We start from the raw sequence: 14,812 nt of genomic DNA, 5'->3' as shown, positions 1-14,812 counted from the left end.
GAGGTGACATAGGATTAGAAACTATAGAGTCCTTGTGGGTAGAGTTAAGAAAATGCAAGGGTAAAATGACGCTGTTGGGAATTATATACAGATCTCCAAATAATAGCCAGGATGTGGGATATAAATTACAATGGGAGATCGGCAAGGCATGTAAGAAGGGCAATGTTACAATAGTCATGGGGGATTTTAATATTCAGGTAAATTGGGAAAATCAGGCTGGTGCTGGATCCCAAGAGAGTGAATTTCTAGAATGCCTATGAGATGGCTTTTTAGAGCAGCTTGTAGCTAAGCTAACTAGTGGAAAGGCAATACTGGATTGGGTGTTGTGTAGTAAACCAGATTTGATTAGGGAGTTTAAGGCAAAGGAACCCTTAGGAGACAGTGATCATAATATGATAGAATTCACCATGCAGTTTGAGAAGAAGAAGTTGTATCAATATGTCAGATGTATCAATATTATAGTGCAGTAGAGGAAATTACAGAGGCATGAGAAAGGAGCTGACCAAAGCTGATGGCAAGGGGGCACTAGCAGGATAATGGCAGAACAGCAGTGGCTGGAGTTTTGGAAGGCACAGGGTAGATACATCCCAAAGATGAAGAATTTTTCTAAAGACTGTGGCTGACAAAGGAAGTCAAAGACAGTATAAAAGGAAAAGGGAGGGCATATAATACAGCAAAAAAATTGTGAGAAGTTAGAGGACTGAGAAACTTTTAAAACCCAACAGAAGGCAACTAAAAAAGTAATAAAGAGAGAAAACATTAGATATGAATGTCATCCAGTCAATAATATAAAAGATGATAGCAAAAGATTTTTCAGATATATAAAGAGTAAAAGAGAGTTGAGAGTGGATATTGGACTGTTGAAGAATGATGCTGGAGAGGTACTAATGGAGGATAAGGAAATGGCAGATGAACTTAATAAGTATTTTGCATCAGTCTTCAATGTGAAAGACTCTAGCAGTATGACAGAAATTCAAGAGTATCAGGCAGCAGAAGTGAGTGTAGTAGCAATTACTAAGGAGAAGGTGCTTAGGAAGCTAAAAGGTCTGAAGGTAGATTTGTCGACTGAACCAGATTGGCTATATCCCAGGGCTATCTGAAAGAGGAAGCTGAAGAGATTGTGGAGATATTAGTAATGATATTTCAAGAATCACTAGCTTCTGGAATGGTTCCAGAGGAACGGAAAATTACAAATGTTACTCCACTCTTTAAAATGTGAGAGAGGCAGAAGAAAGGAAATTATAGGTCAGTTAGCTTGTCTTCACTGGTCCTGAAGATGTTGGAGCCCATTATTAAGGATGTGGTTTTGTAGTACTTAGAAGCACTTGAGAAATAGATCGCACGTCAGCATAGTTTCCTTGAGGGGAAATCTTGCCTCATGAATCTGTTGGAGTTCTTTGAGGAAATAACAAGTAGGATAGACAAAGGCGAGTCAGCGGATGTTGGTTACTTGGATTTTCATAAGGCCTTTGACAAGTCCCACACATGAGGCTGTTTAACAGGATAAAAGCCCATAGTATTACTGGAAAGGTACTAGTATGGATAGAAGATTTGCTGACTGGCAGAACGCAAAGAATGGGAATAAATGGAACCTTTGCTGGTTGGCTACTGTTGACTAGTGGTGTTCCTCAGGGGTCACGGTTGGAACCGCTACTATTCTCATTATATTTCAATGATTTGGATGACAGAATTGATAACCATGTGGCCAAGTTTGCAGATGAGATGAAGGGGCAGGTAATGTTGAGGAAGCAGAGAGTCTACCTAGTCAGTTTGGGAGTATGGGAAAGAAGCAGCAGATGGAATATAGTGTAGAGAAGTGTATGGTCATGCACTGCAGTAGAGGTGGTAAAAGTATGGACTATTTTCTAAATGGGAAGAAGATTCAAAAATCAGAGGTGCAAATGTACTTGGGGGTCCTTGTGTAGAATTCCCTAAAGGTTAACTTGCAGGTTAAGTTTGTGGTAGGGAAAGAAAATGCAATGTCAGCAATCATTTTGAAAGAACTAGAATGTAAGAGTAAAGATGTAATGCTGTGGTTTATAAGGCATTGGTCAGACCACACTTGGAGTATGGTGAGCATTTTTGGGCCACTCATCAAAAAAAAGATGTGCTGACATTGAAGAATGTCCTGAGTAGGTTCATGAGAATGATTCCATAAAGGAAAAGTTAATGCATGAGGAACATTTTATGGCCCTGCCTGTACTTGCCGGAATTTACAAGAGAGGAGGGGGGTCTCTTTGAAACCTATTGAATATTGAAAGGCCTTGATAAAGTGGGTCTGGAGAGAATGCTTACTATAGTGGGTGAATCTAGGACTAGAGGGCACAGCCTCAGAATGGAGTGACATCCATTTAGACCAGAGATGAAGAGGAATTTCTTTAGACAGAGGGTAGTGAAACTGTGGAACTGATTGCCAGAGATTGTTGTGGAGACCAAGTCATTGAATATGTTTAAAGCAGAGATTGATTGGTTCTTGATTAGTCAGGGAAGCAAAGATGACTGGGAGAAGGCAGGAGAATGGGGTTGAGAGGGATAATAAACCAGCCATGATGGAATGGTGGAGCAGACATGATGGACTGAATGGCCTAATTATGCTTCTATATCTTATGGTCATAAGCTATCAATTAATAATTATTGCAATATAATTGATTTCAACTGACACCTTGATGCAAAGATTACCATCCATTATGTTAAACGTAGCCCTCAAACATGCCTGTTGCATTTCCTGGATTTCTATTTCTACCCTTTCTGCTTCTTACTAGAACCTTCTCCTGTTTTCAGTTTTCATGCTCTGATTTCAACAAATTATTGCTGAACTTAGAACACTTTCAGCATTGTCCCTGAACAAGACACATCTTCCCTCCATTTTCTTTCAGCATTCCAAAGGGATCATTTCTTCATGATATACTAGTTCATTCCCCAATCATTCGCAAAGCCCAATTCCTTCCTACGTCAATTTCCTTTACACTTTTGCCTCCTACCTTCAAATTATCCAGGGATTTAACATCTTTCCCAAGGTGAAACAGTAACTTACTTGTATTTCTTCAAATTTAGCATTCTCTGCTTTAAATGTGGCCCCCTCTGCCATGGGGAAACTAAATTCAGACTGCGTAACTACTTTGCAGAACATCTCCAGTTATTCCACGAGTGTAACTCTGAACTTTCTGTCATTTCTATTCCTCATCCTTCTGGCATGTTTCTGTCTTGATCCTTGCCTCCAAGATGTCCCAGTCAAGTTCAACACAAATTCAAGTGACACTTGTTCACCTTTCATTCAACAATGAATTCAACAATTTTGGAAAACAATGCTGCTTCTCTCATTTATACGTCTGTTGTTTCCTTTCTGTTCTATTACTTACTTTTACCCTTGTACTATTACTATTTTCATCATCTTTCCTGATTTTCACCATATTTTTATATGACTACTCCAAATATCGTATCTATATTTCTCTGCGCTCTAACATTTATTATATCTCTAAGTATTAACTTAAAATGTCTTTTTTTATCCAGAGATGCTGCCTGATTTATTGCGTAAGTCCAGGATCGGGGTACTCTGGTTTTATTACACCATTGTGACATGGTGCCCTTAAGTTCAGATGCCTCAGATTTTTACTCTGTTCACTAACGGCTTGGATTGGAAAACTCTGTATGCATGTTTGCAAGTGACACGTCTGGCATTAGGAAGGACAGTAAGTACACAGCTGGAATGGAGGAGATCCAATGTGAAATAAACAGTTCAGATCAGAGCGATGGCAGTGAGAGTCTTCTGTATGAAATAATCTGTTCTAGACCCTGGACAATAAAAAGGGAGTACATCCAAATTCCGAGAAACTGGGCACACAAGGAAGCAAGGAGAGGTAGAATCCAAGTAAACAGACTACTTGAAACTTAGTTAAGTACCGAAAGTTATCTTTTGGGTGGGCTGATGTTCAAAGGATGGGATATTATGTTTTGTTGACTACAACCATCGTCAAATACTTTTATTTTCTTGGCAAACTGAAAGGTTGATCATGTGTGAAATATCCAGAAAAGAAGGCAAATCCATCAGTCATCGAACAGGTGAATGATGGGGTCATTAACATTGAATAAGTTGCCATAAAGTGGAAAAAGGAGTAGTACACTACTCGACTTGTTTGTACTCACTTGCCAATCTCATCCATCACTTATTTTGGCACTGCTGTTACTTCTTAGGCCCAACCCTCAATGCCACTTTGGTCCATGCAAGGGATGAAATTTCAACCCTAGGATAGAGTGACTACCTTTGATATAAGAACAGAATTTGGTATGAAGTTGTCCTAATAAAATTGATAATTAAGGAAATCAGGGAGACTGCTCTCAAGAGGGTGTGCCAGATCTTACACAAAGGAAATCAGATGTGGCAATTGCGGGTTAATATTCTCATCCTGGAAACATTGTTGGAGAATTTCATCTGGACAGTCTGCTAAGTTCAAATATCTGCAGCGGCATCATCTTTGACCATGCTTCCACCATAATCTTCACTGATGATTGGACAATGTTCAGTTCCAGGAAGGACATTCTAGCTATTGAGGGAGTGCAGCGTAGGTTCACGAGGTTAATTCCCGGGATGGCGGGACTGTCATTGGTTGAAAGATTGGAGCAACTGGGGTGGTATACACTGGAATTTAGAAGGATGAGAGGGGATCTGATTGAAACATATAAGATTATTAGGGGATTGGACAAGTTAGAGGCAGGAAACATGTTCCTGATGTTGGGGGAGTCCAGAACCAGAGGCCATAGTTTAAGAATAAGGGGTAGACAATTTAGAACTGAGTTAAGGAAAAACTTTTTCACACAGAGGGTTGTGGTTCTGTGGAATGCTCTGCCTCAGAAGGCAGTGGAGGCCATTTCTCTGGATTCTTTCAAAAAAGAGTTAGAGCTCTTAAAGATAGCGGAGTGAAGGGATATGGGGAGAAGGCAGGAAAAGGGTACTGATTGTGGATATTCAGCCATGATCACAGTGAATGGTGGTGCTGGCTCAAAGGGCTGAATGGCCTACTCCTATGTCTATTGTCTATTTTCCATTCATAACTCCTCAAAAAAATAAGCAATCTATACTTTCACACAGCATCAACTGTTCAGTAGCAAGTAACATTCATTACACAAAACTGACGGACAATAAACATTTTCACAAGAGAGAATCTAACAGCATTTCTTTGATATTCAACAACATCTTAATTCCTACCATCAATATTGTGGGGGTCAACGCAAGTATCTTAACTGATCTTCATATAAACTGTAGTTACAGGAACAGATCACAAATTGGCTATTCTGTAGCAAATGATTCACCGTTTCCAGCACACAAGTTAGGGTGTGACAGAATGCTTTGCTTCAGACTGGATACTGTAAGTGCAGGCCCAACAACACTGAAAAATTTCAATACTGTCCAAGTTAAGACTGCTCCCTTGAATGATGACACTCCCTCCAACATGAACATTCATTTTCTTTATTTACTTTCACATAATTGATGTGTCTCATCCATGAAATCAACTTGTATCTTGACAAGATTACTTGAAAGGTACTCCTCAAATTTGAAAGCTCTACCATAAAGAAAGGCATATTCAGCAGATTCATAGGAATATCACCATCTGTAGCTTACATTTTAAGTCGCAACAGTCTTGACTTGGTAATACATATTGCTGTTCCTTCATCAATATAAGACCATAAGAAAATAAGATACAGGAGCAGAATTAGGCCATTTGGCCCATCAAGCCTGCTCCGCCATTTCATCATGGCTAATTCAATTCTCCTCTAAACTCCAATATTTTGCCTTCTCCCCATGTCCATTCATGCCCTGACCAATCAAGAATCTATCAACCTCTGCCTTAAATATATATAAAGACTTGACCTCCACAGCTGCCTGTGGCAAGGAATTCCACAGATTCACCAGTCTCTGACTAAAGAAATTTCTCCTCATCTCCTTTCTAAAAGGATGCCCCTCTATTCTGAGGCTGTGTCCTTGGTCTTAGGCCCTCCCAACATAGTAACATCCTCTCCACATTCACTCTATCAAGGACTTTCACCATCTGATATGTTTCAATGAGGTCACCCCTCATTCTTCTGAATTCCAGGGAATGCAGGTTCAGAGCAATCAAACGCTCTTCATTTGACAAGCTCTTCAATCCTGGAATCTTTTTGTGAACCTTTGAACTCTTCAGCAAATCCTTTCTAAGATAAAGGGCCCAAAACTGGACACAGTACTTAAAGTGAGGCCTCATCAGTGCTTCATAAATCCTCAACATTACATCCTTGCTGTTATATTCTAGTCTTCTTGAATTGAATGCTAACATTGCATTTGCCATCTTTACCACAGATTCAACCTGCAAACTAACCATTAGGGTTACAAAGATACAAAGATACCCAAGTCCTTTTGTGTCACAGTTTTTTTGTATTTTCTCTCCATTTAGAAAATAGTCAACCCTTTCATTTCTTCTACCAAAATGCATAACAACACACTACCCAAAACCATTCCATCCACCATTTCTTTGCCCATTCTCCTAATTTGTCTGTCCTGCTGTATCCTCACTACTTCCTCAAAACTACCTGACCCTCCACCTATCTTCATATCATCTGCAACCATTGCAATAAAGCCACCCATTCCATCATCCAAATCATTGACATATAACGCAAAAAGAATCAACCCAACACAGATCCCTGTGGAACACCACTAGTCACCAGCAGCAAACCAGAAGAAGCCCCCTTTATTGCCACTCTTTGCATCCTGCCAATCAGCCACTACTTTATCCATGCTAGAACTTTTCCTCTAATACCATGGGCTCGTAGCTTGCTAAGCAGCCACATGTGTGTCACCTTGTCAAAGAACTCCTGAAAATCCAAGTACACAATATCAACTGGTTCTCCTTTGTCTATCTTTTTGTTATTTCTTCAAAGAATTCTAGCAGATTTGTCAGGCAAGATTTTCCCTTGAGGAACCATGCTGACTACGACCTATTTTATCATGTGCCTCCTGGAACCCTGAGACTTCATCCTAAATAATCGACTCCAACGTCATCCCAACTACTGAGGTCAGACTGGGTTAAAATCCTGGAACTTTCTACCCAATACCATTATCTTTCAGACTACAACCTTTCAAAAAGCATCACAGTACTAGGTTCCACAGGACAATTATTGGTGGGCAATAAATGGCAGCCTTACAATAACACCCACGTACTATAAGAAGATTCCATATAAACACTACTTGTAGTTGTAAGGTACTGGAGAATCAGAGAAAAGTATATTCACTGTGACGGGTGTCAAGAGGAGGAGAATGCAATCCAATCAGGATGAAAATTGAGAAGCAAACTTTTACTCTACATTAGGAATCAAAAATACCCGGTGCCAAATAACAGGAGAAGGTGAAAAAGCCAAATTAAATCCACTGTGACTCAATGTTGTAAAACAATAAAACATGAAAACTTCCAAGGGGGTGTGAATACTTTCTGTAGGCACTGTAAATACATCTCGAACTGCAGTTTTTCTTTGCTCCACTCACTAACTCAAGGGGTTTGTCAAAAGTGAATCAGAATGAAAACTATTTTCATTCAATACTTTCTAAATTAAAATCCTTGCTAGAAACCCAGGTTGCTAGTATAAAGATCGATTATAATCCTTCCACTAAGGCAGCCTCTAAACTGAGGCCATTCGATGTTCTTCAATGTCATAGACATAGTCATAGTCATAGTCATACTTTATTGATCCCGGGGGAAAATGGTTTTTGTTACAGTTGCACCATAAATAATAAATAGTAATAGAACCATAAATAGTTAAATAGTAATATGTAAATTATGCCAGTAAGTTATGAAATAAGTCCAGGACCAGCCTATTGGCTCAGGGTGTCTGACCCTCCAAGGGAGGAGTTGTAAAGTTTGATGGCCACAGGCAGGAATGATTTCCTATGATGCTCTGTGTTGCATCTCAGTGGAATGAGTCTCTGGCTGAATGTACTCCTGTGCCCACCCAGTACATTATGTAGTGGATGGGAGAAATTGACCAAGATGGCATGCAACTTAGACAGCATCCTCTTTTCAGACACCACAGTGAGAGAGTCCAGTTCCATCCCTACAACATCACTGGCCTTACGAATGAGTTTGTTGATTCTGTTGGTGTCTGCTACCCTCAGCCTGCTGCCCCAGCACACAACAGCAAACATGATCGCACTGGCCACCACAGACTCATAGAACATCCTCAGCATCGTCCGGCAGATGTTAAAGGACCTCAGTCTCCTCAGGAAATAGAGACGGCTCTGACCCTTCTTGTAGACAGCCTCAGTGTTCTTTGATCAGTCCAGTTTATTGTCAATTCGTATCCCCAGGTATCTGTAATCCTCCACCATGTCCACACTGACCCCCTGGATGGAAACAGGGGTCACCGGTTCCTCAGGTCTACCACCAGCTCCTTAGTCTTTTTCACATTAAGCTGCAGATAATTCTGCTCACACCATGTGACAAAGTTTCCTACCGTAGCCCTGTACTCAGCCTCCTCTCCCTTGCTGATGCATCATCTGGGTTTACTTTGTGCTTAGGCCTGTATATGTGCACACACACACACAGCTTTGTGAATGGTGGAGCCATGGGTTGCTAACAACACTGGAGAATACCTTTGGGAAGGACATCACTTACCCTGGCACATAGATCCTGAGGCTTGGTCGAGAGGTTCTGAGGCATCTCTCGACACCTGGTGGACAAGTTCAGAATAGCCGTGGCTGCCATATGCGCTGCCTCCATATCATGCGTGTAATCGAAGCTGCTCTTGCTCGAGGTGCTGCTGGCACTGCTGCCTCCGCCACAGCTGACACTGCTGCTGCTGCTGCTGCTGGGTGCATAGCTGCTCGTCGTGCTGCTGGCTGAACTGGAGTTCTTACAAAATCGCTTTGCTGTAACAACAAGAAATAAAAGGAACACATGACCACTAATTATTCCATTAACTAAATGTCAGCAACAAGATTTTGCATTGTTTCTTTTCAACATAAATTAGGCCCTTAAAATCATTCTGGGATTCTAGTGTAGGAATACATTACATGTTCACCTACAAATCCTTACTCCAGTCTCTTACTGAGGGTTTTCAAACTTCTGTTTTAAACGAAGAATACCTGTAAACCAGTGGAGAGTGGAAGATACCAGATAAAACTATTAGAGAAATTTGGTAAATGTTTCCAGGCATTATATCAAAACACAGTGAGATTAAAATGCAGCAAGAAACAGTATTATGGCAAATTCTCTTTCACATTTTATATTTTACTATGTGCATCTAATTCCAAATATTTTCCTCTCTGCAGCCATTTTAATAATTTTATAATGTGCATGTTAAATATATGTTTCTGGCTGAATTATGAGAGAAGTATTGATGATTGAATTGCCTTAATTTACTAACTTAATACACAAAATGCTGGAGGAACTCAGCAGGTCAGGTAGCATCTATAGAGAGCAATGGATGGTTGACTTTTCAGGTTAACATCCTTCATTTGGACCCCTCATCCCATTTCACTCCATCAATTCAGCCAGATCTGTTGAGTTCCTCTTGCAGTTTTTGTGTTGTTGCAGATGCCAGCACTTGTAGGCTCTTGTGCCTCCTAAAAATGCATCAACATGAATTATGTGTGTTATGGAAGGTGAGAATGACTTAGAATTTGTGGCTGTTGAACATTGAATGCAAAACTGCAGGTAAAACCCCAAGTTTCCTAGCCTAGTCTCCCACCTAAGGTCAAGTCAGAAGTATCTATTGCCATATGGGGATTCCAGGCAACCTTGGTGGTTGCTTGAACCAGGCATGTATTAATGAGAGACCTGTCAGAGCCCATCCTGGATTGAGGGAAACCCAGTTCAGCATGTTTTCTTCAAAAGCTTTGTTTTTTCAGTGACTGAACTCATGGCCCTTTAAAAGGAAGCATCACTGAATCAATATTTTCCATTAACAGTATCATTGTGTGCTAAAAAGAGGACTGCGAGCTACCCCTTTGGGCTGATAAAAACTTTGATGACTACCCAGTCTATGCTAGCTGTAAGGCCTGCTTTAACTTCCTCCTCACACCCTTAGCAAGCCGCAATTCAGCCTCTTCCAGTGAGGTATCTAGAATACAGAGTAGTGCAGCCACTCAGATGTTGTGCCAATCCTGATGATAATTATCCTTTTCCTGTGTATTGTCCATATGCTTTGTTGCCATTCATATTAATGTGTTTATCTAATAGTCCTGTTACATTCCACCAAGCTACCCACTTTCACTATTACCCAACATAACTCATTTCAAGCACCTACAGCTCTCTGTGTCAAATAATTGCCTCTCATATCATTTTATGCTTCATGTCCCTCCCCAACCTTAAATACATGTCAAAAAGCAAGCACCTGCAACATTCCCCTTTGATATGGAGAGCTCATTGTGAATGCCAGACCACCAGTTGCAGTTCATAGAGAACATATATAAAAGACAAAGCTTGAGGCCTAGTTTCAGTCAAGCCTCTAGCCTCCAGTGCACATATCCACTCAACAACCAAAAATGGTCACACAAAAATAAAACAGTGAGTAGCTAAGTGCATGTTGTGTCTTCTTACATCTTATGTTCTTGAAAAACAGGCATATCAAAGGTATTTAATGGGAAGAAGAAATTAAGGAAAGAAAAAATATGAAACATGCTAACTGATTAAATTTCATTCTACAGTTTTTACCTGAGGAAATGAAATTTATCTCCAGTTAGATAACTTGCTCAGTTGCATAAACAGATAAAAGCTCATACAGAAGTTAACAATTCTAGTTATGAAGAAGAATGGACATTAATTCAAATTATGGACACTAAAGGCTGGAAAAGAAGAGTTGAAGCAAAAAGGGAAAGAGTAAGCAATAAAAGAAAGGGAAAGATGAGAAGAAATGGGCAAAAAGAGAGAGGATGGAAAAGAAGGGAGGGAGCAAGAGGAAAATGAATGGGGTAAAAGGAGAGATGTCAACTGGGAAAGGAAGAGAAAGAAAGGGAAAGGAAAACAAGGAATAGATAGAATGAGAGAGATTGGGGCAAAATGAGAGGAGAAAGGATTGGATGAGGAAGAGAAAGGAGGACAAAGGGAAGGGAAGACATGGGTAGGATAGGGTGGAAAGAAAAAGCATCAGGAAGGACCAGGAAAGGAGAAGGATTATAACATATATATACACGACTTTATGCCTTTAGGAAATGTGTGTGACAAATGACACAACCTTTGATATATTATAATTTCAGATATTGTCATTAGCTGAGAATTTACTGTCTTTTTTCAGGAAATATTCTATAGATAGCTGTCCTTATGCAGGCAATTGCTGCATTATGGCCATTCAGGTTACACAAATTCAACCTTATAAAATTTACAAATCAACACTAAAAAATTTGGGATGAAAAATAAAAGTCACTCTCATGATTTTTTTTAAGTTATGTTTTTTGATGTCTGTGCAGATGACGTAGCTTCATGGTATGGAAATTTGGATGTGACCTGTTTCCCAGGAATGAAATAGCATTGTAACTTGGTTGGTGGGGGGGGGGGGAGGGTTCCCTGTTTTAGTCACAGTGTCATAGTGGCTCACCATGATTATTGAACTTACTTGTACTAGTTGCTTTTTACTTTTAGCTCCTAGCTTGCCATCTTTTGCTGATTCACACACTTGTCTAGATGCTTCTTAAATGTTGTGGGAATATCTGTCCTGGTCACCTACTCGGAATTTCCTAACCTAACTTTATATCCTATCTATTGCCTTCAGCATTTTGTATCTCTGTATCACGAAGCTGTCAGTCTCCTTTGCTCCAGCGAAAACTAACCAAGTCCAATCAATCTTTCCTTATAACTGAAAAGCTCCAAACCAGAGAACATTCTGGTGAATCTCCTCTGAACTCCTTCCAGAGCAATCACATACTTTCCATAGTGCAGCAATCAGAATGCACACAATATTCCAGGTGTGGCTTTACCAATTTTATAAATAAAGTTGTTACATGAAAACCTTGTTTTTATATTCTTTGCCATCTCTGCAGAAGACAAGCATTTCACATGGTTTTCATTGCTTTGATTGTTGGCCTCTGTAAACAGTAACACTAAGGAGCCTACAGACCACTAAAGCAAGTCTGAAAGGAGTGTGAAGAATTGGAAAGAAATCTCACACAAGATCAAGCCCTTGGGTCTATGAGGCTGCTTTGACCGTTATCCATTATATTTTATACTAATTCAATCCTGACCTTTTCTACCCACATTCTTATCAATTTCTCTGCAAATTTTACCTCGCACCTGTGTATGAGCAAATTACAGTGGCCAATTAACCTGAATTTTTATGGCGTGGGAGGAACCAGGATGGTGGCTTTTGCAGGTACAGAAGTGAAAAGGAAAGAAAGAAAGAAAGGGGAAAAAGCAGGTAGAGGATCAACAATAGATGGAATTAAGAGGGGCATTCAGAGAGCAGGTGTGGCAGAGAAGGATGAGCAAGGTTGAAATGAAAACATGGAGGAGGAAGAGAAGAAAAGGGAGAATGAGAATGGAAGAGATAGCTGCAAAAGACCAGATAAACAAAGAGAAAGGACAGGAAGCAAAGTGCAAAATGAGAAATAAATACTGAGGAAAAAGGAGAGAAAAAGAATGATGGTTCTGACATGTTGACACAAGAGCACACAAGCAGCAGGCTGTTGCTGTACTAGATAGAAGTTATCTGTTCTAAAATTATATGAAAATTGAACCTTTAATCTCTCTGGAAAGTTATGGGATGGATCACAGAAAGCACCAGGCATTGATAATCTGTTAAAACCTACTTGCTCTATCTGATGTGGCTGATAACTGTAATGTCCCAATGGTGGGGATAAACTCTAAAATCACCGTGGGTAACAAGAAGTTGGAATGGAGGAAGATTAATCAGAAATATTACACTCCTGCTAAGAAAGGTATTTTGATAACAAAGAAGGGAGAAGCCACTTTAAGTAAACTACTTGCTTTTTAATGAAATGTCACAGATTTGGATGATTGGTGCCATGCAAAAACAATTTTGTCTCTGGCCTCTCTTGGTATTTCAATCTAGGCAGCTTTTCAGAGTGCAGAGGCAGGCAAGAGAGAACCACCATGGACAGAAAGAACTTTCACAATAAGGATCAGCCCATCCACCATCTCTGTGGGAGTAGCCCTGGCTCGTCAAAGGAAGCTTCTTCCAGTTCTTCGGTACCACAAAGCTCATGAAGATGGAGAAATAGCAGTGGAACATCATATATTCCTTTTACATTGTTGTCTTCCAACAAATCTATTCAAATTAAGATGTTTGTGAGGTACTTGTTATAATTTTTGCATCTATTGTTTAACTATTGCTTATAGTGTTTTCTAATACAAGAGATGTGACTTGTAGCTTGTTGCCCAATTCACGTACAATGGGGTATAAGTTGTTATGAAATCTAAATAGTAGAGGAACAAAAAGTCCCTGTGTCAGTTTAATGCAAGAATTGCAGTGACAGAGCTTCAAAAGAGTGATCTTTGATGCTGAGCACAGGTATGTGTTGTGAACTCCTAAGAATGCATGTGACATTATACCTCAATTTATTACACAGAGGCCTGAATTTATTTAAAAATGCATCATTTCCCATATTTTTGTTTTTAAATATATAAATAAAAACAAAAATGGGGCAAATTACAGAATGCAGCTTTCATCTTTCTGACTGAGGTTGTATTCATATTCCCTTTAGTTGAATTGGTTTATTGTGTTAATTTATCTTGCTTGTATACTTACCAGCATTTCCAGACTGCCTTGACATTCCAGGTCACCTGCTCTCTGGATCACAGTATAATCCAAGGTGGAATCTTCTACAAGACGGGTGGTTCCTACTTCATTGGAAAGACCCAGGTCAGTACCATGGTGCCCAGAGATTCTCCAAGCAGAAGTGCCTGCCTGTGCATGAGCTTATGGAATCACCTTGATAAACAATGGGGGTCTGTACCTTGGTTCACCTGCTGTTAAAGCTGCTGTTTAAATTGAATGATTGGGAATGTGTTTGACATTCACAAACAACCGAAACTTCATGTAACTGGTTATCAAATAAACGTAATGTCAAAATCTGAAACGTATATACACAAAAAGATTTAAACTAACTTAAATCAAAGGTTCAAAATGTAATTTCCTGTATGGCCAATTTTTTCATATGTTTCAATGGGCTTAATATACCTGAGCCAGGTTTAGTGGTAGAGTGAATGGGTTGTTCATCACTCAGATGTGTCTCCTGCAACTAATTACGTTGAGCATAAAGTTGCCTGCAACTGATGCCCTGAAGAGCTGCATCACAACTTTTGGTGACTAATATGCAGTTAGGTGGCTGCAGAGTTTGCAGTTTCCTGCATCTGCAGTACCTTAGCAAAGATATCCCAGTAGCTCATTTATTCCTCATGCCCTATAATGCCTTGTGTGGAGTTCTGAGGCAGAGTTTCAATGTTCAATCTCTAAACAACTGCCAGCAAAGGCCACCTTTTTGTTATGAAAGCTATTATGACAAGCCCATTAGAAAAGTATGGCTTCTAATGCTTCAAACAGCGGCTTTACAGGCAATCCGATCCATTAATCCTACAGTTTTATATGTGGACTATTCAGAGCAGAGAGATGAAAATGAGAATCAGTGAAGGTACTTGCTCATCACGTTCCTAACCACACAGGAACATAGAATCAGTGAGTCTCAGAGGGAGGTAACTCTCTCTCTGATGGGCACATTCTTTCAAAAAAGAATTAAGCAAACTTTATCATTTATTCCTAAAGGTGGCAATATACCTGCCTGTATTTTTATTCTTTTACCTTCATTCCTGCTAACCTAATTTTCACCTTTAGGATTAAT

At 39.8% G+C, this 14,812-nt stretch overlaps 1 protein-coding gene across 11 annotated transcripts in view; it reads right to left on the bottom strand.

Annotated features, from left to right (window-relative positions):
- The window catches only part of LOC134340857 (myelin transcription factor 1-like protein), a 441,621-nt gene that overhangs the window by 106,447 nt on the left and 320,362 nt on the right, over window positions 1-14,812 (bottom strand). For all 11 annotated transcript variants that reach the window (XM_063038433.1, XM_063038472.1, XM_063038480.1 and 8 more), the window contains one exon: window positions 8,637-8,890. In XM_063038433.1, the coding sequence (XP_062894503.1) occupies window positions 8,637-8,890 (254 nt within the window). The remainder of the gene's footprint in view (window positions 1-8,636; window positions 8,891-14,812) is intronic.

The sequence above is a fragment of the Mobula hypostoma genome, chromosome 2 (assembly GCF_963921235.1).
Source record: "Mobula hypostoma chromosome 2, sMobHyp1.1, whole genome shotgun sequence".
NCBI classification, from domain to species: domain Eukaryota; kingdom Metazoa; phylum Chordata; class Chondrichthyes; order Myliobatiformes; family Myliobatidae; genus Mobula; species Mobula hypostoma.
This window is presented reverse-complemented; position numbering and strand designations above follow the sequence as displayed.